Raw genomic sequence first — 25,682 nt, forward strand, 5'->3', positions numbered from 1 at the left:
TGGTGGTCGTAACAATAACTTAGTTTATAAAAAAGGCCTGCACTAAAACAAATGGGGGCTTATATTGTAAAGTTTCGAGTGGATGTAGTGAAAGTAAATATCAATATTTAGTCAGATGCCAGTGCGAACGGTACTGAAGTAAACGGTTGATAATTATAAATGCTACAACTATAGTATACATGAATTGTTACAATGTAGTTGATAAAATAGGGGACGGAAATGCGTAATACACCAATTATGTTAAATCATACATGCTGCTGGAAACATATATTAGCGTAATCTCTGTTGTGGTCCTTTGGTGGTGACTGAAAGTGTAACCTGCAGCAACTGTAAATACTTAGTAACAGCCATGATAGTCGTGCACTGATGGTCTGACAATAGCAATATTAGGCCGTTTGAACATGTTGCTGGAAACATATATTAGCGTAATCTCTGTTGTGGTTCTTTGGTGGTGACGCTGAAATTGTAACCTGCAGCAACTGTAAATACTTAGTAACAGCCATGAAAGTCGTGTGCTGATGGTTTGACAATAGCAATATTAGGCCGTTTGATGAATGCGTAGTGTTCAAATATGTATCAAACACAATACTAAGTATCCTGTTAAATTTTGTTTTGGGAACCTTAGTAAGCTAAAAGGCCAAAATGGATGGTAAATAGGGTTCACGCAATAAAGTATCCAACACTATCAGCTGTGGCCCAGCTGAACTAACGTGTTAACGAATGGACAATGTTGACTCCAGTTTCATGTGGTGTGTTTTCAATGGCTAATACAAACAGGTTACCCTTATAACCGTCACGATATCCTTTTTTATTGTGAACATCGCCTGAGTATGAACCCAGCATAAGACATTAGAGGTGTAGAAATGTTTGAATTTACCTTCAATTGCTCATCCAAGAATCTGATATCCAGAGTACCTCGACATGTCTAAGGCTGCTGAACACGTGTACCTAAAACACGAATGGAAAATTCTAATAAGATTTGCCAAGTACACATAATTCTGGTAGGCCATAGTTCACATTGAATATATAATTTAAAAAACATATGTCTTAGAGATCATTGGCTGAAACTTACCGTTACAATGTTTGGTTGAGGTTGAAGAACGTTTCCTTGTAAACAACGTTCCGGGTGTGGCCCTTCAGTCGCTCATCAGTGTCATCGATCATGACTATTTTAAGACCATTTGGGGTTGTGACACGTGAAAATGCGACATACAGTTGACCGTGGCTAAAAACTGGTTTAGGCAGGTAGAGGCCGACCAAATTAAGTGATTGGCCCTGGCTTTTGTTTATTGTCATAGCGTAACACGGTTTGACCGGGAATTGGATTCGCTGCATAACAAATGGCCACTTTGTTTGTGCAGAGGTGAGGACAATTCTGTGGATTATTACTGTTGTACCTATATGTGATCCGGTAATGATGCGATCCTGGATGACAAACTTTTGAAACGCGGTTATGATCAGTCGTGTACCATTACATAGCCCGCCACTTGGGTGTAGATTCCGTAACAACATTATTGGCTGCCCTATTTTTAATTTTAATTTGTGAGGAGGCACACCTGGAAAATCGAGCTTGTTTAAATATTCCACTGGATATGATTGTTGCTGTTCGATGGAGTCGGTGGAGCCTTTGCAGATTTCGTCCGAGCTCTTATATGTCATTGTTTCTCCTTGTAGTTTCTTAAACATGTGCTTGTTAATCGCATCTGCGTCATCATTTCTGGGCGTCAATATTGCCCTTTCTCGCAAATAGTCTTCATCGTCCTGCCTCAATTGGAATTCTGGGAATATGGTATCAACAATTGTTTCAATTGGGTTTATTCCGTGTTTTACAATGAATTCTTCGGGGATCTTTATCCATGATGGTTCATCATCTCCCTCTTTAGATGATGTAGGCACGTTACCATCCCCTACATCTAGAACCCATTTATTGAATGCGCGTTTTCGACTATCTATTTGGCCATCTAAAGTGTATTCGTTGACTCTCATAATGCGTGAGAGTGTATGTAGGTGACAGAATTTCCACAATTCTGATCTATTGATGCATGCGTTAACGACCTCTTGCCTTTTACCTTTTGGAATGACTGGGAGGATTTGTCTAAAGTCCCCCCAAGCAAAATTGGCATACCACCAAATAACTTATCTCTATTTGCCTCTTTTTTAGATCCCAAAATATCTCTTAGAGTTTTATCCAATGCTTCAAAGGCGTATCTTTGAGTCATAGGAACTTCGTCCCAGATTATTAGTCTTGCTTCGTGCATTAGGGCAGCCAAATGTGTTTTCTGTTTTATACCGCAGGTGCTATTTTCCATGAGCTCGAGTGGGATAACAAATCGGCTGTGTGCAGTCCGGCCCCCGGGTAGTAACAATGAAGCGATTCCTGAAATTTTCCATTGATATGTATTGGTAAGGTAGTGTAAACAACACGCCAATGTATTATTTGTTTAATGTGTGTAGAACGGAAAAATGATATAATAAAAGAGGATCTAAGCTGGTTTTAGACATATTGAGTCCTGTATTTTTTTAAAAAGGCCTACACTTAATTCAAGGTTTTTTTTTAAATATATGACATAATAAAAGAGGTTGTCGAACGGAAAATTCATATAATAAAAGAGGATCTAAGCTGGTTTTAGACATAGTGAGTACTGTTTTTTTTTTTGCCTACACATAATCCAAGGTTTTTTTTTTTAAAAAAATAGTATATGATATAATAAAAGAGGTTGTATGGTGGTTCTAAACCTACTGATTCACGATAGTTTTTGAATAACTGCCACAAATAATGTTTGGGAAAAAGTAATTAAAAAATTAGCTCCAAAAAAAAAAAAAGAATACCTGATGATGCAACTGCTAGAACAATCATTTTCTCAGATCTGAGTTTTGTTAGAATAGTATTGTATAAAAAAGTCTTCCCAGTCCCGCCTGGGCCATATAAGAAATAGAGCCCGCCTTCCTGATTTGTTACAGCCTTGATTAGCCGTTCATATAGTGTGAGTTGTTCAGGGTTAAGCGATCTGAATAGGTTGTCATGCAAGGTCTTCATTTCCTTGATGTTGTAATTTAACTCTTCTCGGATCAAGCGATTGTCCAGTTGTGTTAGTAAAGATGGGTCTGGTTGTGGTAAAGTCGAGAAATCAGAGAGTGACTTCCCGTGTTTATGCAAAACTCCCTGTATTTCTACCAAACAGTAATTTTTAATCTGAGAATCGGTTAGGGTCAATTCTGGGAAGTTGAAGATTTTTCTTTTTTATGAAGAATGTCGTCGGCTAAATCTTCCCAGTGTTGTTCCCATAGTGCTAGTGGGTTAGTTATGTTGCAAAAGAGTAACATGGTTACAAATAAATCGTGAAGTTGTGCACCTGAAGCCCAGAGTTTTGCCTCAGAAATAGCTTCTGTCCATTCCCGATCATCGTGGAGTAAACCATATGCGAAGCAAGCGTCTTTGAATGTGGGGTGTAACGTGCCGTCAACTGTACGGAGTTCTTCAAATGAACGTGGTTCCTTAACAATGTTTAATAACATTCTTAGATAGTAACGTTCACCTGACGCTGGATTTGAGTAGACAATACGACCAATAGAGGGTCTCAGCTTTCTGTGGGCCCATTCCTTTGTATCATTATTCCAGACATACTCTTTGGGGATCTTTGAGTATGTAAGGCTCCGTGCTTTTGGATCTTGTTTATTAAGTTCAAACCATTGGGTGAACATGGTTTCTTTGATGCTTGGTCTTTGAAGCAAGGCCGGAAGATGTTGGGAATCGTGTAGAGTGAGTGACTGTTGGTTTGGTAGATGATATGATAGCTTAATTACAGAAGGCTTAGAGAAGTGGATGTCGTAAGAAAATAATCGCCAAGCAGCCTCACACGGAGATAAATAGCGGTAATCCAAATAATTCCTGATTTCATCAACGTCAATAATTTTTTCCGGAATGCCTGATGAGTTTTGTGTGGGTACGTTTTCCTGTATCACAATTGTAGCTCGGTCCGGCCCTTTATTTAAGTATTTGAATAGATATTTAATGGCGCGAGATCTATTACACCACTCGACATTTATATGTGCGTTGTATCGGATCAACAGATATCTATTGTAAGGAACGACAAAGCTGTTGTCAAGTGTGCTTTTGCCTTTAGTAACATTCACACCGTTGTTGCGGCGTCTGTAGTTAGCGTAACCGTCTTCATCGATTGTGGTCTCAGCGTAATATGGCTTAGAGAAATGCTTTGAACATTGGTTATCAATCATACATGGAGCGTCCTTGTGTTTACAACCGCAAGGGCCGTGTAACATGTACTCGGTGACAGCCTTGTATCCTTCGGGATCGTGGGCCTCGTTAGGAATTTCGGCCGATATGAGATCGTTGATGTCTTCGGGTGTCTTGCATTTGTATGCACGTGTCAACCAGATTAAGATATGGACATGCGGCAACCCACGTTTTTGGAACTCAATAATGTGTATACTGAAATGTCCCGTTCTTATTGATTAAAAACGTTCCATATTAATTGATTTCGTTGCGAGGTTTTGACCTCTATATGAGACGTTTTTCAAAGACTGCATTCATTTTTAAAACAAACCATAACCTTTATTTCATAAATAAAGGTTTAAAAAGCTTTACGTAGATTATCAAATAATGATAATCTAAAATATCCTGTTTACACACGACCATTACATAATGGTTTACAATACAAATATGTTACATCGAAATCAGTTTCTTGAATGCAGTTTTTACACAATATCATACAAATATGGACTCCAAATCTTGTCCTTATTTTAGTATGCAACAGCGGAAGCTCTTAATATTCACCTGAGAATAAACATGCTTTAAACGTCAACAAAAATGTTGGTGAGTTATAGGTTTAACCTATATATATCAAATCGTAACAATAGACCACAAGATTTCATATTTCAATACACATCCCATACATAGAGATAAAAATCATTCATATGGTGAACACCTGGTAACCGACATTAACAAGATGCATATATAAGAATATCCCCATCATTCCGGGACACCCTTCGGATATGATATAAATTTCGAAGTACTAAAGCATCCGGTACTTTGGATGGGGTTTGTTAGGCCCAATAGATCTATCTTTAGGATTCGCGTCAATTAGGGTGTCTGTTCCCTAATTCTCAGATTACCAGACTTAATAAAAAGGGGCATATTCGATTTCGATAATTCAACCATAGAATGTAGTTTCACGTACTTGTGTCTATTTTGTAAATCATTTATAAAACCTGCATGTATTCTCATCCCAAAAATATTAGATTTTAAAAGTGGGACTATAACTCACTTTCACAGATTTTTACTTCGTCGGGAAGTAAGACTTGGCCACTGGTTGATTCACGAACCTATAACAATATATACATATATATCAAAGTATGTTCAAAATATATTTACAACACTTTTAATATATTTTGATGTTTTAAGTTTATTAAGTCAGCTGTCCTCGTTAGTAACCTACAACTAGTTGTCCACAGTTAGATGTACAGAAATAAATCGATAAATATTATCTTGAATCAATCCACGACCCAGTGTATACGTATCTCAGTATTGATCACAACTCAAACTATATATATTTTGGAATCAACCTCAACCCTGTATAGCTAACTCCAACATTCACATATAGAGTGTCTATGGTTGTTCCGAAATATATATAGATGTGTCAACATGATAGGTCGAAACATTGTATACGTGTCTATGGTATCTCAAGATTACATAATATACAATACAAGTTGATTAAGTTATGGTTGGAATAGATTTGTTACCAATTTTCACGTAGCTAAAATGAGAAAAATTATCCAATCTTGTTTTACCCATAACTTCTTCATTTTAAATCCGTTTTGAGTGAATCAAATTGCTATGGTTTCATATTGAACTCTATTTTATGAATCTAAACAGAAAAAGTATAGGTTTATAGTCGGAAAAATAAGTTACAAGTCGTTTTTGTAAAGGTAGTCATTTCAGTCGAAAGAACGACGTCTAGATGACCATTTTAGAAAACATACTTCCACTTTGAGTTTAACCATAATTTTTGGATATAGTTTCATGTTCATAATAAAAATCATTTTCTCAGAATAACAACTTTTAAATCAAAGTTTATCATAGTTTTTAATTAACTAACCCAAAACAGCCCGCGGTGTTACTACGACGGCGTAAATCCGGTTTTACGGTGTTTTTCGTGTTTCCAGGTTTTAAATCATTAAGTTAGCATATCATATAGATATAGAACATGTGTTTAGTTGATTTTAAAAGTCAAGTTAGAAGGATTAACTTTTGTTTGCGAACAAGTTTAGAATTAACTAAACTATGTTCTAGTGATTACAAGTTTAAACCTTCGAATAAGATAGCTTTATATGTATGAATCGAATGATGTTATGAACATCATTACTACCTTAAGTTCCTTGGATGAACCTACTGGAAAAGAGAAAAATGGATCTAGCTTCAATGGATCCTTGGATGGCTCAAAGTTCTTGAAGCAAAATCATGACACGAAAACAAGTTCAAGTAAGATCATCACTTGAAATAAGATTGTTATAGTTATAGAAATTGAACCAAAGTTTGAATATGATTATTACCTTGTATTAGAATGATAACCTACTGTAAGAAACAAAGATTTCTTGAGGTTGGATGATCACCTTACAAGATTGGAAGTGAGCTAGCAAACTTGAAAGTATTCTTGATTTTATGAAACTAGAACTTTTGGAATTTATGAAGAACACTTAGAACTTGAAGATAGAACTTGAGAGAGTTCAATTAGATGAAGAAAATTGAAGAATGAAAGTGTTTGTAGGTGTTTTTGGTCGTTGGTGTATGGATTGGATATAAAGGATATGAAATTTTGTTTTCATGTAAATAAGTCATGAATGATTACTCATATTTTTGTAATCTTATGAGATATTTCATGCTAGTTGCCAAATGATGGTTCCCACATGTGTTAGGTGACTCACATGGGCTGCTAAGAGCTGATCATTGGAGTGTATATACCAATAGTACATACATCTAAAAGCTGTGTATTGTACGAGTACGAATACGGGTGCATACGAGTAGAATTGTTGATGAAACTGAACGAGAATGTAATTGTAAGCATTTTTGTTAAGTAGAAGTATTTTGATAAGTGTATTGAAGTCTTTCAAAAGTGTATAAATACATATTAAAACACTACATGTATATACATTTTAACTGAGTCGTTAAGTCATCGTTAGTCGTTACATGTAAGTGTTGTTTTGAAACCTTTAGGTTAACGATCTTGTTAAATGTTGTTAACCCAATGTTTATAATATCAAAAGAGATTTTAAATTATTATATTATCATGATATTATGATGTACGAATATCTCTTAATATGATATATATACATTAAATGTCGTTACAACGATAAACGTTACATATATGTCTCGTTTCAAAATCATTAAGTTAGTAGTCTTGTTTTTACATATGTAGTTCATTGTTAATATAATTAATGATATGTTTACTTATCATAATATCATGTTAACTATATATATAACCATATATATGTCATCATATAGTTTTTTTTACAAGTTTTAACGTTCGTGAATCACCGGTCAACTTGGGTGGTCAATTGTCTATATGAAACCTATTTCAATTAATCAAGTCTTAACAAGTTTGATTGCTTAACATGTTGGAAACATTTAATCATGTAAAAATCAATCTCAATTAATATATATAAACATGGAAAAGTTCGGGTCACTACAGTACCTACCCGTTAAATAAATTTCGTCCCGAAATTTTAAGCTGTTGAAGGTGTTGACGAATCTTCTGGAAATAGATGCGGGTATTTCTTCTTCATCTGATCTTCACGCTCCCAGGTGAACTCGGGTCCTCTACGAGCATTCCATCGAACCTTAACAATTGGTATCTTGTTTTGCTTAAGTCTTTTAACCTCACGATCCATTATTTCGACGGGTTCTTCGATGAATTGGAGTTTTTCGTTGATTTGGATTTCATCTAATGGAATAGTGAGATCTTCTTTAGCAAAACATTTCTTCAAATTCGAGACGTGGAAAGTGTTATGTACAGCCGCGAGTTGTTGAGGTAACTCAAGTCGGTAAGCTACTGGTCCGACACGATCAATAATCTTGAATGGTCCAATATACCTTGGATTTAATTTCCCTCGTTTACCAAATCGAACAACGCCTTTCCAAGGTGAAACTTTAAGCATGACCATCTCTCCAATTTCAAATTCTATATCTTTTCTTTTAATGTCAGCGTAGCTCTTTTGTCGACTTTGGGCGGTTTTCAACCGTTGTTGAATTTGGATGATCTTCTCGGTAGTTTCTTGTATAATCTCTGGACCCGTAATCTGTCTATCCCCCACCTCACTCCAACAAATCGGAGACCTGCACTTTCTACCATAAAGTGCTTCAAACGGCGCCATCTCAATGCTTGAATGGTAGCTGTTGTTGTAGGAAAATTCTGCTAACGGTAGATGTCGATCCCAACTGTTTCCGAAATCAATAACACATGCTCGTAGCATGTCTTCGAGCGTTTGTATCGTCCTTTCGCTCTGCCCATCAGTTTGTGGATGATAGGCAGTACTCATGTCTAGACGAGTTCCTAATGCTTGCTGTAATGTCTGCCAGAATCTTGAAATAAATCTGCCATCCCTATCAGAGATAATAGAGATTGGTATTCCATGTCTGGAGACGACTTCCTTCAAATACAGTCGTGCTAACTTCTCCATCTTGTCATCTTCTCTTATTGGTAGGAAGTGTGCTGATTTGGTGAGACGATCAACTATTACCCAAATAGTATCAAAACCACTTGCAGTCCTTGGCAATTTAGTGATGAAATCCATGGTAATGTTTTCCCATTTCCATTCCGGGATTTCGGGTTGTTGAAGTAGACCTGATGGTTTCTGATGCTCAGCTTTGACCTTAGAACACGTCAAACATTCTCCTACGTATTTAGCAACATCGGCTTTCATACCTGGCCACCAAAAATGTTTCTTGAGATCCTTGTACATCTTCCCCGTTCCAGGATGTATTGAGTATCTGGTTTTATGAGCTTCTCTAAGTACCATTTCTCTCATATCTCCAAATTTTGGTACCCAAATCCTTTCAGCCCTATACCGGGTTCCATCTTCCCGAATATTAAGATGCTTCTCCGATCCTTTGGGTATTTCATCCTTTAAATTTCCCTCTTTTAAAACTCCTTGTTGCGCCTCCTTTATTTGAGTAGTAATGTTATTATGAATCATTATATTCATAGATTTTACTCGAATGGGTTCTCTATCCTTCCTGCTCAAGGCATCGGCTACCACATTTGCCTTCCCCGGGTGGTAACGAATCTCAAAATCGTAATCATTCAATAATTCAATCCACCTACGCTGCCTCATATTCAGTTGTTTCTGATTAAATATGTGTTGAAGACTTTTGTGGTCGGTATATATAATACTTTTGACCCCATATAAGTAGTGCCTCCAAGTCTTTAATGCAAAAACAACCGCGCCTAATTCCAAATCATGCGTCGTATAATTTTGTTCGTGAATCTTCAATTGTCTAGACGCATAAGCAATCACCTTCGTTCGTTGCATTAATACACAACCGAGACCTTGCTTTGATGCGTCACAATAAATCACAAAATCATCATTCCCTTCAGGCAATGACAATATAGGTGCCGTAGTTAGCTTTTTCTTCAATAACTGAAACGCTTTCTCTTGTTCATCATTCCATTCAAATTTCTTCCCTTTATGCGTTAATGCAGTCAAGGGTTTTGCTATTCTGGAAAAGTCTTGGATGAACCTTCTGTAGTAACCAGCTAGTCCTAAAAACTGGCGTATGTGTTTCGGAGTTTTCGGGGTTTCCCACTTTTCAACAGTTTCTATCTTTGCCGGATCCACCTTAATACCTTCTTTGTTCACTATGTGACCGAGGAATTGAACTTCTTCCAACCAAAATGCACACTTTGAAAACTTAGCGTACAATTCTTCCTTCCTCAACACTTCTAACACCTTTCTCAAATGTTCACCGTGTTCTTGGTCATTCTTTGAGTAAATAAGTATGTCATCAATGAAAACAATGACAAACTTGTCAAGGTATGGTCCACACACTCGGTTCATAAGGTCCATGAACACAGCTGGTGCATTAGTTAAACCAAACGGCATGACCATAAACTCGTAATGACCGTAACGTGTTCTGAAAGCAGTCTTTGGAATATCATCTTCTTTCACCCGCATTTGATGATACCCCGAACGTAAGTCAATCTTTGAATAAACAGACGAGCCTTGTAGTTGATCAAATAAGTCGTCGATTCTCGGTAGTGGGTAGCGGTTCTTGATGGTAAGTTTGTTCAACTCTCGGTAGTCGATACACAACCTGAATGTACCATCTTTCTTCTTGACAAACAAAACAGGAGCTCCCCACGGTGATGTGCTTGGTCGAATGAAACCACGCTCTAAAAGTTCTTGTAATTGGCTTTGCAGTTCTTTCATCTCGCTGGGTGCGAGTCTGTAAGGAGCACGAGCTATTGGTGCAGCTCCTGGTACAAGATCTATTTGAAATTCAACGGATCGATGTGGGGGTAATCCCGGTAATTCTTTCGGAAATACATCGGGAAATTCTTTTGCGACGGGAACATCATTGATGCTCTTTTCTTCAGTTTGTACTTTCTCGACGTGTGCTAGAACAGCATAGCAACCTTTTCTTATTAGTTTTTGTGCCTTCAAATTACTAATAAGATGTAGCTTCGTGTTGCCCTTTTCTCCGTACACCATTAAGGGTTTTCCTTTTTCTCGTATAATGCGAATTGCATTTTTGTAACAAACGATCTCCGCTTTCACTTCTTTCAACCAGTCCATACCGATTATCACATCAAAACTCCCTAACTCTACTGGTATCAAATCAATCTTAAATGTTTCGCTAACCAGTTTAATTTCTCGATTCCGACATATATTATCTGCTGAAATTAATTTACCATTTGCTAATTCGAGTAAAAATTTACTATCCAAAGGCGTCAATGGACAACTTAATTTAGCACAAAAATCTCTACTCATATAGCTTCTATCCGCACCCGAATCAAATAAAACGTAAGCAGATTTATTGTCAATAAGAAACGTACCCGTAACAAGCTCCGGGTCTTCCTGTGCCTCTGCCGCATTAATATTGAAAACTCTTCCACGGCCTTGTCCATTCGTGTTCTCCTGGTTCGGGCAATTTCTAATAATGTGGCCTGGTTTTCCACATTTATAACAAACTACATTGGCATAACTTGCTCCGACACTACTTGCTCCGCCATTACTCGTTCCGACACCATTTGTTCCTTTCGTTCTATTAACCCCTGGTCCGTAGACCTCACACTTCGCCGCGCTATGACCATTTCTTTTACACTTGTTGCAAAATTTGGTGCAGAACCCCGAGTGATTCTTTTCACACCTTTGGCATAGCTGCTTCTGATTGTTGTTGTTGTTGCGGTTATTATTGTTGTTGGGATGATTGTTGTAGTTGCTGTTGTTGTTGTTGTTGTTGTTGGGCCGTTTGTTGTAGTTGCGATTGATGTTGCGATTGTTGGGATAATTGTTGCGATTATTGTTGTAATTGTTGTTGTTGTTGTATTGGTGATTCTTATCACCGTTTTCCTCCCACTTTCTTTTGACTTGCTTCACATTAGCCTCTTCAGCAGTCTGTTCTTTAATTCTTTCTTCAATTTGGTTCACGAGTTTGTGAGCCATTCTACATGCCTGTTGTATGGAGGCGGGCTCGTGTGAACTTATATCTTCTTGGATTCTTTCTGGTAATCCTTTCACAAACGCGTCAATCTTCTCTTCCTCATCTTCGAATGCTCCCGGACACAATAGGCACAATTCTGTGAATCGTCTTTCGTATGTGGTAATATCAAATCCTTGGGTTCGTAACCCTCTAAGTTCTGTCTTGAGCTTATTGACCTCAGTTCTGGGACGGTACTTCTCGTTCATCAAGTGCTTGAATGCTGACCAAGGTAGTGCGTACGCATCATCTTGTCCCACTTGCTCTAGATAGGTATTCCACCATGTTAACGCAGAACCTGTGAAGGTATGCGTAGCGTACTTCATTTTGTCCTCTTCAGTACACTTACTTATGGCAAACACCGATTCGACCTTCTCGGTCCACCGTTTCAATCCGATCGGTCCTTCGGTTCCATCAAATTCCAAAGGTTTGCAGGCAGTGAATTCTTTGTAGGTGCATCCTACACGATTTCCTGTACTGCTAGATCCAAGGTTATTGTTGGTATGTAGCGCAGCCTGTACTGCGGCTATGTTTGAAGCTAGAAAAGTACGGAATTCCTCTTCATTCATATTCACGGTGTGTCGAGTAGTCGGTGCCATTTCCTTCAAAATAGTCAAATGGAACAAGTTAATCATACAGAATGTTAAGAGTAGTTAATAGTATTTCGTAGCATAATATGAACTCATTTATAAAAGCTTTTTCTTCATATTAGCGTTTTATAAGTTTAAATTCGGGTAGTACCTACCCGTTAAGTTCATACTTAGTAGCTAATATACAATTCAACTACTACAATTCTATATGAAAAACTGATTATAATAATATTTCGCGTTCAAACTTTTATACAATATTTTACAAACTTACAATACCGCTTATTTTACATAAAGCATGAAATATAGCACACATTAACTTTGATACAAGATAGTTGTGAAGACAATTCTAGCTAGTACACAAGTCGTTCAGCAAAGGCAATAAAGACACGTAATTCATACGTCCAGAAACAAGTCATGCATTCTGGTTTTACTAGGACTACTTCCCATCCTTGGTCTTGTGCAACATAACCGTTATGGCCGTTGATAAGACAGCGTGTTGTAACGTCGTCAAAAGGACGAGGGTTACGTAATGTCCAACAGTCCCGTAATAATCTAAAAACCTCATTTCTTACCCCAATTACCGACTCCGTCACTTGTGGAAATGTTTTGTTTAATAGTTGTAGCCCGATGTTCTTGTTCTCACTTTGGTGAGAAGCGAACATTACTAATCCGTAAGCATAACATGCTTCTTTATGTTGCATGTTAGCCGCTTTTTCTAAATCACGAAGTCCAATATTCGGATATATTGAGTCAAAATAATTTCTTAACCCGTTGCGTAAAATAGCATTTGGGTTCCCCGCAATATATGCGTCAAAGTAAACACATCGTAACTTATGGGTTTCCCAATGTGATATCCCCCATCTTTCAAACGAAAGTCTCTTATAAACCAAGACATTCTTGGAACGTTCTTCGAATGTCTTACAAACTGATCTCGCCTTAAATAGTTGTGCCGAGGAATTCTGGCCGACTCTAGACAAGATTTCATCAATCATGTCTCCGGGTAGGTCTCTTAAAATATTGGGTTGTCTATCCATTTTGTGTTTTTAAACTGTAAAATAGACAAGAGTTAGATTCATAAAAAAATACTTATTAATACAAGCAATTTTTACATATATCATAAAGCATAAGAACACTATATTACATATATTACACCACACGAATACAACTATCTTATTCCGACTCGCTCGTTTCTTCTTCTTCGGTTTTGGTTCGTTTTGCCAAGTTTCTAGGGATATATGATGTTCCCCTAATACGAGCCGTCGTTGTCCACATTGGTTTAGAAAAACCTGGTGGTTTAGAGGTTCCCGGGTCATTGTTACAACTTAAGGACTTCGGGAGTTGACGATACATATAAAGTTCATCGGGGTTGGAATTAGATTTCTCTATTTTTATGCCCTTTCCCTTATTATTTTCTTTTGCTTTTTTAAATTCAGTTGGGGTAATTTCTATAACATCATCGGAATTCTCGTCGGAATCCGATTCATCGGAGAATTGGTAATCCTCCCAATATTTTGCTTCCTTGGCGGAAACACCATTGACCATAATTAACTTTGGTCGGTTGGTTGAGGATTTTCTTTTACTTAACCGTTTTATTATTTCCCCCACCGGTTCTATTTCTTCATCCGGTTCCGATTCTTCTTCCGGTTCCGATTCTTCTTCCGGTTCCGACTCTTCTTCCGGTTCCTCTTCGGGAACTTGTGAATCAGTCCACAAATCATTCCAATTTACATTTGACTCTTCATTATTATTAGGTGAGTCAATGGGACTTGTTCTAGAGGTAGACATCTATCACATAATATCAAACACGTTAAGAGATTAATATATCACATAATATTCATATGTTAAAAATATATAGTTTCCAACAAAAATGTTAAGCAATCATTTTTAAAGAAAACACGGTCGAAGTCCAGACTCACTAATGCATCCTAACAAACTCGATAAGACACACTAATGCAAATTTTCTGGTTCTCTAAGACCAACGCTCGGATACCAACTGAAATGTCCCGTTCTTATTGATTAAAAACGTTCCATATTAATTGATTTCGTTGCGAGGTTTTGACCTCTATATGAGACGTTTTTCAAAGACTGCATTCATTTTTAAAACAAACCATAACCTTTATTTCATAAATAAAGGTTTAAAAAGCTTTACGTAGATTATCAAATAATGATAATCTAAAATATCCTGTTTACACACGACCATTACATAATGGTTTACAATACAAATATGTTACATCGAAATCAGTTTCTTGAATGCAGTTTTTACACAATATCATACAAATATGGACTCCAAATCTTGTCCTTATTTTAGTATGCAACAGCGGAAGCTCTTAATATTCACCTGAGAATAAACATGCTTTAAACGTCAACAAAAATGTTGGTGAGTTATAGGTTTAACCTATATATATCAAATCGTAACAATAGACCACAAGATTTCATATTTCAATACACATCCCATACATAGAGATAAAAATCATTCATATGGTGAACACCTGGTAACCGACATTAACAAGATGCATATATAAGAATATCCCCATCATTCCGGGACACCCTTCGGATATGATATAAATTTCGAAGTACTAAAGCATCCGGTACTTTGGATGGGGTTTGTTAGGCCCAATAGATCTATCTTTAGGATTCGCGTCAATTAGGGTGTCTGTTCCCTAATTCTCAGATTACCAGACTTAATAAAAAGGGGCATATTCGATTTCGATAATTCAACCATAGAATGTAGTTTCACGTACTTGTGTCTATTTTGTAAATCATTTATAAAACCTGCATGTATTCTCATCCCAAAAATATTAGATTTTAAAAGTGGGACTATAACTCACTTTCACAGATTTTTACTTCGTCGGGAAGTAAGACTTGGCCACTGGTTGATTCACGAACCTATAACAATATATACATATATATCAAAGTATGTTCAAAATATATTTACAACACTTTTAATATATTTTGATGTTTTAAGTTTATTAAGTCAGCTGTCCTCGTTAGTAACCTACAACTAGTTGTCCACAGTTAGATGTACAGAAATAAATCGATAAATATTATCTTGAATCAATCCACGACCCAGTGTATACGTATCTCAGTATTGATCACAACTCAAACTATATATATTTTGGAATCAACCTCAACCCTGTATAGCTAACTCCAACATTCACATATAGAGTGTCTATGGTTGTTCCGAAATATATATAGATGTGTCGACATGATAGGTCGAAACATTGTATACGTGTCTATGGTATCTCAAGATTACATAATATACAATACAAGTTGATTAAGTTATGGTTGGAATAGATTTGTTACCAATTTTCACGTAGCTAAAATGAGAAAAATTATCCAATCTTGTTTTACCCATAACTTCTTCATTTTAAATCCGTTTTGAGTGAATCAAATTGCTATGGTTTCATATTGAACTCTATTTTATGAATCTAAATAGAAAAAGTATAGGTTTATAGTCGGAAAAATAAGTTACAAGTCGTTTTTGTAAAGGTAGTCATTTCAGTCGAAAGAACGACGTCTAGATGACCATTTTAGAAAACATACTTCCACTTTGAGTTTAACCATAATTTTTGGATATAGTTTCATGTTCATAATAAAAATCATTTTCTCAGAATAACAACTTTTAAATCAAAGTTTATCATAGTTTTTAATTAACTAACCCAAAACAGCCCGCGGTGTTACTACGACGGCGTAAATCCGGTTTTACGGTGTTTTTCGTGTTTCCAGGTTTTAAATCATTAAGTTAGCATATCATATAGATATAGAACATGTGTTTAGTTGATTTTAAAAGTCAAGTTAGAAGGATTAACTTTTGTTTGCGAACAAGTTTAGAATTAACTAAACTATGTTCTAGTGATTACAAGTTTAAACCTTCGAATAAGATAGCTTTATATGTATGAATCGAATGATGTTATGAACATCATTACTACCTTAAGTTCCTTGGATGAACCTACTGGAAAAGAGAAAAATGGATCTAGCTTCAATGGATCCTTGGATGGCTCAAAGTTCTTGAAGCAAAATCATGACACGAAAACAAGTTCAAGTAAGATCATCACTTGAAATAAGATTGTTATAGTTATAGAAATTGAACCAAAGTTTGAATATGATTATTACCTTGTATTAGAATGATAACCTACTGTAAGAAACAAAGATTTCTTGAGGTTGGATGATCACCTTACAAGATTGGAAGTGAGCTAGCAAACTTGAAAGTATTCTTGATTTTATGAAACTAGAACTTTTGGAATTTATGAAGAACACTTAGAACTTGAAGATAGAACTTGAGAGAGTTCAATTAGATGAAGAAAATTGAAGAATGAAAGTGTTTGTAGGTGTTTTTGGTCGTTGGTGTATGGATTGGATATAAAGGATATGAAATTTTGTTTTCATGTAAATAAGTCATGAATGATTACTCATATTTTTGTAATCTTATGAGATATTTCATGCTAGTTGCCAAATGATGGTTCCCACATGTGTTAGGTGACTCACATGGGCTGCTAAGAGCTGATCATTGGAGTGTATATACCAATAGTACATACATCTAAAAGCTGTGTATTGTACGAGTACGAATACGGGTGCATACGAGTAGAATTGTTGATGAAACTGAACGAGAATGTAATTGTAAGCATTTTTGTTAAGTAGAAGTATTTTGATAAGTGTATTGAAGTCTTTCAAAAGTGTATAAATACATATTAAAACACTACATGTATATACATTTTAACTGAGTCGTTAAGTCATCGTTAGTCGTTACATGTAAGTGTTGTTTTGAAACCTTTAGGTTAACGATCTTGTTAAATGTTGTTAACCCAATGTTTATAATATCAAAAGAGATTTTAAATTATTATATTATCATGATATTATGATGTACGAATATCTCTTAATATGATATATATACATTAAATGTCGTTACAACGATAAACGTTACATATATGTCTCGTTTCAAAATCATTAAGTTAGTAGTCTTGTTTTTACATATGTAGTTCATTGTTAATATAATTAATGATATGTTTACTTATCATAATATCATGTTAACTATATATATAACCATATATATGTCATCATATAGTTTTTTTTTACAAGTTTTAACGTTCGTGAATCACCGGTCAACTTGGGTGGTCAATTGTCTATATGAAACCTATTTCAATTAATCAAGTCTTAACAAGTTTGATTGCTTAACATGTTGGAAACATTTAATCATGTAAAAATCAATCTCAATTAATATATATAAACATGGAAAAGTTCGGGTCACTACATATACCTGACAGGAGACAATTCACGGGTCATTATAGTAGCAAATGTGTTATTACAAAGTTGGGACAATCATATTACAATAGGTATTACTTTCCAAATTTACAAATAATTATTTAAATCCAGTATGTTGTAGGCAAGGTAGACAATGTTAGGGATTATTTATCTGCACTGTTAGAAATTTTGGTCAGCATTATACATGTGCAGGTATTTAAATAATTTTTAAACTAATGAGGATGATTCAAGTATTATATAATAACTGGCATTTTGACAAACATACAAAATATATGGACCTGCAAGTATACAATTCAAGGTTGATTAACGTAAATAACATATGATTTCCTGTTTCCTATTATTCATGAAAATAGATTATATAAAAACACGTATTTAATGAATCAACGGGCATTTTCTTGAAGGCGTACTGCAGAAAAATTAAAGGTGATTTTTCCTAAATGCTACTTCATTAAGTACTCTTCTTTAATAAGCTAATTTATTTATATTCATGTATAAACATGTATACCTTTAATGGCATATACGTTAGGAAAAATTATATTATACAATAAAATAAATTTGATCATGTTGCAGGAAGTTTAGACATCTGTAGTTATAGCATGTAACACCTACGGTAGAAAGAATCGGCTAACTATTCCAGTACCGTAATAAATAGGTAAAGAAGTTGGAGGGTGTCACTAACATGCAAATAAGTTATGCACATGTTGATGCTAAAATTTGGGAATGATGTGTATATAATACCTGCCTCGCATGTCCCGAAGATGTTGCCCTTCATTATATTGTTCATGAGGTTGTCCAGCTTCTGCTTGAAGATTTTGGCTACAATTTCTGGACGGTCGGGCGCTCGTTGGCCCTCGATAAAGCATAACATACCTTCTATTTTAGGCCATTTTGGGTTAGAAGTGAAGGTGATGAATAAGTCTGGGTTATTGAATTCGCGACACAAAGCCATAGCATCTTGGTAATTTTGAAGCATGTAGCGCGGACTGCCTGTATGAGACGATGGTAAAATTATTCATTTTCCAATTGAAGCGGCTTTGGTGTCGCCCCTTGTTACAGCATCACATACGTTGTTGTATAGATCGGTGCGCAGTTCGTTTTGGTGATTTCTGAGATACTTTAGACGTTGTTCTTCGACAGCTGTATAAGCATCAACCAAATACTGTTGGAATAACCTTCCACCCCTTGGGAGGGTTGTACCTTCGTTTTCCCGTTGCTGAATTCTGTAGCAGTAAAATTCTCGCATGGTGATGTAACCCAGCAAAGTTTTCCTTCTTCCACTGTTACAATGGTAGGGTATGTTTTCATGATACCCGGTTTCACCGTATGGGAAAAGTAGTGGGTACTGTAACGCCATATATAATTGATGAAGCTCAGAGATTCTCTGGGGTGCGCAGTTACGTTGTTGTACAATAATATCACGTGTTGAATTACAGTGGCCAAAGTCGCTAGTGATAAGAGTTGCCACCTCACCAACGTTTGGTGCGTTATACTGGAGGGAGTTTGAAATTTTTGCAATCAATCGAAGTGCGCAGTCGGCCGATCTATTGTTAATGGCCCAATCTCGTGCCATACGAAAAGCCTGTGCAACTGCACTAAATTGATCGAGCATTGCGATCAATTTGTTAGTTAACGTTTTGTCTACCGTCTCTCTTGAATCACTATCTAAAAAAGCCGACATGCGGTTTGCGGCCTCATTTTGTGTGTCATAAAAGTAGAGCTGCGCATACCTCGGTGATCCTCCATCCTCCGGTAAGAGTGAACCAATCTTATGATATGTTTGACCACTTATTCTAAATGTGTATGGAGCGCGGCCCCGGTTGATACTGTGGTCAATGCGTGCTTCGAAAGATGTGAATGAAAACATGCTGTTATAAACCCTTATTTGCTCTCGAAACCTTGCTGTTGATGTGTCAGTATAATCAAGTAATGCCCTCAAGAGTGGAGGTGGGGGTTTGAGTTTTGGCAGGAGTATTTTTCCATTTTGGCAGCAAATAGAGAATGTTGGATTTTTGGTATGTTTTGGTTTGTTGTTTCTTTCATCATACCACATAGTTGCGTTGTAAGTAGGACACTTGAATGCCGGTGGTCCTTGATTATCATATTCAACGTTGATACCTGGCAAAGTCGGAACATTCAAGCGTTAATATGACATAAATAATTTCTGAGCAAAAGTTATTTTTTTCACATGTTGGCCAACAAGTCAATGAAAAATCCCTTCTGCAATCCCATTCATAAATAAATACCGGTTATTTAATAGTGGATGTCGGAAGGTGTTACTGAAGAGTTGGCTGCACGCCTTTGGATGGCATTTTTGGTACGATCTGAGTGAGACCGTATGGTGTCTGCAATATTAAAATGGTTTACTAAAATAGTTTCACAGTCTGCATGAAAGGTACATTATTTAATAATCTACTTACTTTTTGAGCCGGTCGCCTGACGACAGTTTACATGTGCAGGGGTTTCACCTGTGGCGATAAATACATTGTAAGTCTGGTTGATTAGCTGAATCGAATGTTATGCCAAATATGTGTACAGGTACGTTATTGATCAATTTGTTAGGACACTGATTTGGTAGTATGTACTTACCGAATGATACTGGAGAAGTTGGGCCAATGAGTTTGAGGCTAATAAACTGGTGTGTGGCATTATTGCTTGTTGAATTTCTAGAATGTATCATGATTGAATGCCCTAGCATGTTGCTGAAACCGGGGATATCTGTATTGAGAGCCGTTCCTGCACAATTGTGCGTTCCGAAAGTAAATTTGTGGCATGTTAAATCTACAATTATAATATGCTGGTAGGAATATAGGTGAACCTGAGCTGTCGGTGCACGTGTCACTTATCATGAGCCCATGGTACGTTTGTCGTTTCCCATAACGCGTGAGTGTCGTTGATGAGTTTATTGATAAAGGACCATTTAGGAATTGTGACATGCGTATGCTGCTTTGACCTTTTGCAATTTAAAGAAAGCAAGGTGAAACTCGTGGAATGTTAGTAAATATATTCAACACTTGAGAATGACAGTCATACCTGGGTAGATATTCGTAGAAGTGGTGGCTTTTTCAGTTGTAGACATTGTAAGGTGAGGAAATACAACTTGACTGAACTTCATTTATAGTTGCACATAACTTGTGTGGGTGGTAGAGCAAAGGGTCCAGAAGTGGAAGTTCAAAGGCCTGGATAATTAATATAGATAGTTAATATATATATACAAACATAGATTGATTTATATACATACATATACATATATATATATATATATATATATATATATATATATATATATATATACATATACATATATACATATAACTGTATAAATGCATACATACATACGCATATATATGCACACATATACATATATCTGTGTATATGCATACATACACATGTATATATATATATATATATGTATACATATACATATGTATGTATATATATATATATACATACATACATAAACAGTTACACATATAGGTAGGAAGGTTCAGGAAAACTTTTACGTTGAATGCCCATGAAATATGTGTTATTAGTCTCTACTTTATATGCAATTAGGGTTACGTGGACCAGCTTGACTGAAACATAGGTTAGTAGGTTAAAATTGCCCTATGTATGTTACACAATATGATTGTAAAGTTTTTGTTAGATAAGGAATATAGTCAAAGGTTGGTCATAGTTTATTTTAACTCGTTAAAAGGTTTTAAAGCGATATGCTCACCAAATCAGGACATCATGGAGAATTCTGGAGGCGTAACTTTTAGTACTACCATGTGGGTGATGTACATATACTCGGCTGACTGAAATTCACCGTATGAATCTGTTTCGCTCCTTATCGCCTTTGTTTTATTACTTCTTATTTCTGGAACCTGATACACACATATGAAATATCACATTTCACAGAACTGGGTAAACATATCTTTTTACTGAAGAAAGTAATTGAATTTGTTATGAGCACTTGGGATAAAACATAAAAACATTCGATACCAATCATAAAATGATAGTGACACACGTAAATCGAATAACAAATATAGTTATGCTAGGTGATGTAATTCAAAGATCTCCAAAATTTAAATTTTTTTTAAAAAAATAACAGTCAATAAAATCTGCCCGACATCAGCATCTACATCTACATATTATATTCTCGTGAAATGGAACTTATACAAATAGAGCAAAAAGCAGGCTACATACATGATAACTCTAACAATGATTCATTGTTTTTTACCCTTTCCATCTCATGACATAATATATGTTCTCCACGGACTACATAATTTGCGTCCCTGCTAGCAGTCGTATGTACCCCGCAAGCTTCCCCACAGGAGCAACAATGCCCCAGAAATCACTTGGTAACGGTACCTAATAATGCATATAAAGGAACCGACAAAATTAGTAGACATTCATACATCGGCAGCAGGAGAGATAACAAATGACAGCCAAATGGTTTGCTAGCAAAGAGAGAAAGTGGTAGTTACCTGCCAGGAATTGTTTTCAACGGACTAACAATGCATGGTGTATACCAAATCCATAGTTTCAACATAAAGAACCAAGTACTAAAATGAAACTGATTTAGTGGATATTAAATTACCAACATGAGTAAAACAATAAATATTAAACATTTTTCAAACATAAGTGGATGTGCTGGAACAAAAATGTAGCCATAAGCCCAAAACCAGGGGCTATATTATTGCAGATAGTTTCGAAAACCAAAACTGAAAACCAAAATTCAAATCGTTCGGGAATGCATATTCAAAAACAAAAGCCCTAATATTGGGCAACAAATATAACTAAGCATAACTATAATTAAATAGTTTGAGTTATTTATCTTTAAGCCTAGAAAACGTCCTATGGATCAGATGCCTCTGCCCCATTGCTCTCATCTTCGCCTGCTTTTTCACTTTCCTCTTCTGAGTCACTGGTTACAATAAACCTATAATATTTGAAAATTTTGCAGGAAATAAGTAGGGTAACGTTGGGAACGGCCAGGGATTTACATACTATGTTAAAGTAGTTAAGAGCTTACTTGCGCCGGTTTGTGCGTTCTAAATCTTTGCTCGGAGTTGGAACAACAATGTTTCTCTTTTTCCCTGCTGTTGTGGAGCCTAACTTGGTGATTTCTTTGTCGGGGTTTGCAGTGATTGTTGGTGCAGGGGGTTGGTCTGCCTGTGTGGTTGGTGGAGTCTCGGGAACGACCACGTCTGTGTAGACTTTTATGCAGTTGAAGCTTTCAAATATACCGTGGTGGTAGTATGAGTGTGCCTTCAACAATAGTACTTGCTTGGTGTGAATGAGGTTGGCCAGCGCATTGGGCAATACAGTTCTACATGTAGCCTATATACATATATGAAGAGGTGAGTTACGCAGTTTTACTTTGCAAGTGGACACAATGTAGAAGCATACCCTAACCTTTTCTAGCTCAAGTAAAAGAGCTGGTGCCGTTGTATTCGTTAATTGCTCCCCCAACTCGTCAAATACAACCACTACAGTCTCATCGGTTGCGTCCCTGACATCAAATTCGATCCTGAACCTGTCAAGTTATAATCTTAGGGGTAAGATACAATTCTGCCCGTGGTTAAGTAGTGAAACGTGGGTAAAGCGGGGCTCGAAAACCATTGTTAATAAGGTATTTTCATAGTAAATACCGAGTAATGGGTTCTGGTACGTTATCTTTGCAAGACTCGCAGTAAAAACCTCGATTCTTTCTCGTCGTTCCCTTTTTCGACTTGCAAATGCTGCACGTGGTGTAGTACCAACCATTTTACAGCCGGATGCCGGCGAGTTCTACTTCAAGCTTGAAAACATCAAGCTGCAAATTTTAGAGTCAATGGGAGTAGTTATAGGTTAGATGGGTTGGTTACTTGATAATACAGAGTGATATAAATAATTGAAGAAAGGGACCGGACGTTACAATGTTGTGTTTCCCTTTTCGAACCAGATCCAGAAGCTCAGCCAGGGTTCCTTCTTTTGGCAAGGGGAAATGGCGTACTGGGGAACGACGTTCTCCATCTTCAGGAAGGTCGATTGTACTGCACAATTCATGTCATTTTTAAGCTGTTAGCAAACTGATATATATGTTGTAAGGGTGTTTGTATTATATTAGGGGGTGCGGTACCTCATTTTCTCAACAAAGTCATGCATGGTGGGTATGGTGCTGTCATCAATGATCATGGTTGCTGAGGAGCTTGAAACTGCAAGAACGTCTGCAAAGGCACGCGGAAACAGGTTGTTTAGTGGTTGTGCAAACGTAAACACCTAGGTATCCAAAGAGCGTGGGTCTTACCAAAGTAGTTTTTTCGGACGGACACCGATGTTAGAATGATGCACCGCAACGCAGGTGATTCAGGTAGCTTATTGAGCAACGATTGACCCAGACCACCCCAAAGTGTCATAGGGATCTTATGGCCCCTGTAAAAGAAACGTGGTTACAGCTGTAATTAGTAAGTAATATACAAACGCGGGGTCAAAACATTCCAGAAATGGGGTTAATTGTAGAATCAACCTTTCGTTCGCAAGTTCAAACTCCATTGTTGAGAAACCGTTGCGCTGTGGCTTGACTGAGCCGACGTTCGTAACTCGTCCGACCACATCTACATTATACGTTTACCAGTTAGTGTGTCGGCTAAAGTAAGTTTACGGAGATTAAGTGGTGGATATGGAGAATTTAAATTATACCGATTAAGTATTTGCGCTCTGTCGGGACCAAGTCTTCGATCTCTATGCAATCAAACGGGTGGCGGATATAACCATCCGTCGCAGCGATTGCTTGCCTGTCAAAGTAAGTTGAACCTTGCAACTGGATGATGACATTGTTGGCCCTTAGGATACGGTACTCGTCTCGGTTCGCCACCACTTCAAAGTCCTTCAGTAAGTACACAGATCCTTCCTTCAGCCGGGTGATGAAATGGTGGGCGATGTTATGCTTAGCGGTTCGTTGTATCACGTTACCCTGTTGTACATGGTAAATGACAAATTGTCAGACACTACAATTCAGATGCTTAAACAATGTTATACGATACATGTACTTATCTGCAAGTGTGAAATAAAGGACCGCAAAAGGAGGTCTATAAGTTTGTAAAATTAAATAACTAACTTCCATACACATCCATTTGTAGACTAAAGTATCAGTATTCAAATACGTAAACAGCCTAATAGGAAAACTCCATGTATGTGTGAATTCTTAACAAATGACTCCAAAAGGAATTCAATACTTTCTATTTAAATTTAATACTTTAAATAACAGGTTCACCATGGCGTTGTTATGCGCAGCACACATACATATAACCATCATATATAATGGATGCATATACATAAATATGTGTTTATACAGAGTAGAGTGTGAATGTATAAGAATGCAATGGCAATGGATTAAACAGGAAAAACCAATAACAATGACAGAGTATTAAGTGGGTGCTACAATTTTCAAAAATCATCTACAAACAAAAAACACAATAGTATACATCATGAGGAGATAGAATATAATATAACTAATCTGGAGTTCCAACATAGATTAAATAAATTAGATAACATGTTCGACATGGCATTGTTACGCATAAGAAGTCAAGAGATATAAACAAACAACAAAATTGACTATTTTAATGACACATGAATGATATGACAAAAGAATCTTGAAAACACATAAGTCACTGATGCGTTGTTATGCAAAGCATACATTCAGAGGGACTACTATTAATATTCAGATACGTAAACATTTACTTCTAAAGGAAAACCAGAAACAACCATCATATATAATGTATGCATATAGATAAATATGTGTTTATACATAGTAGAGTGTGAATGTATAAGAATGAAATGGCAATGGATTAAACAGGAAAAAACCCTAACAATGACACAGTACTAAGTGTGTTGCACAATATTTAAAAACCATCTACAAACAAAAAAGACAATAGTATACATCATGAGCAGATAAAAAGACAAACGATCTACACAACCAACAACATTGACTATTTTAATCACACACGAATGATATCACAAAAAAATCTTGAAAACACATAAGTGTATGATGAGGTGTGAAAAATAATATCAATTTTAAACAATAATGGTATACCTTTTCATCAGATGCGATGAAATCTGAGCTTAAATACTTCCCATATGGTGTGTGGGTATCCCAC

At 36.4% G+C, this 25,682-nt stretch overlaps 2 protein-coding genes across 2 annotated transcripts; both read right to left on the reverse strand.

The window, feature by feature from the left end:
* Positions 1-705: 705 nt before the first annotated feature.
* LOC139890026 (uncharacterized) lies at positions 706-1,986 on the reverse strand. Its single transcript, XM_071872932.1, has 2 exons — positions 1,557-1,986; positions 706-824 (listed from the first exon to the last, which is right to left on the reverse strand). The coding sequence occupies exons 1-2, from the start codon at positions 1,984-1,986 to the stop codon at positions 706-708; spliced, it is 549 nt and encodes a 182-aa protein (XP_071729033.1).
* LOC139890027 (uncharacterized) lies at positions 1,983-17,583 on the reverse strand. Its single transcript, XM_071872933.1, has 4 exons — positions 17,558-17,583; positions 3,331-4,450; positions 2,830-3,163; positions 1,983-2,377 (listed from the first exon to the last, which is right to left on the reverse strand). Exons 1-4 carry the CDS (start codon positions 17,581-17,583, stop codon positions 1,983-1,985), a joined length of 1,875 nt encoding a protein of 624 aa, XP_071729034.1.
* Positions 17,584-25,682: the final 8,099 nt, after the last annotated feature.

The sequence above is a fragment of the Rutidosis leptorrhynchoides genome, chromosome 2 (assembly GCF_046630445.1).
Source record: "Rutidosis leptorrhynchoides isolate AG116_Rl617_1_P2 chromosome 2, CSIRO_AGI_Rlap_v1, whole genome shotgun sequence".
Lineage (NCBI taxonomy): Eukaryota > Viridiplantae > Streptophyta > Magnoliopsida > Asterales > Asteraceae > Rutidosis > Rutidosis leptorrhynchoides.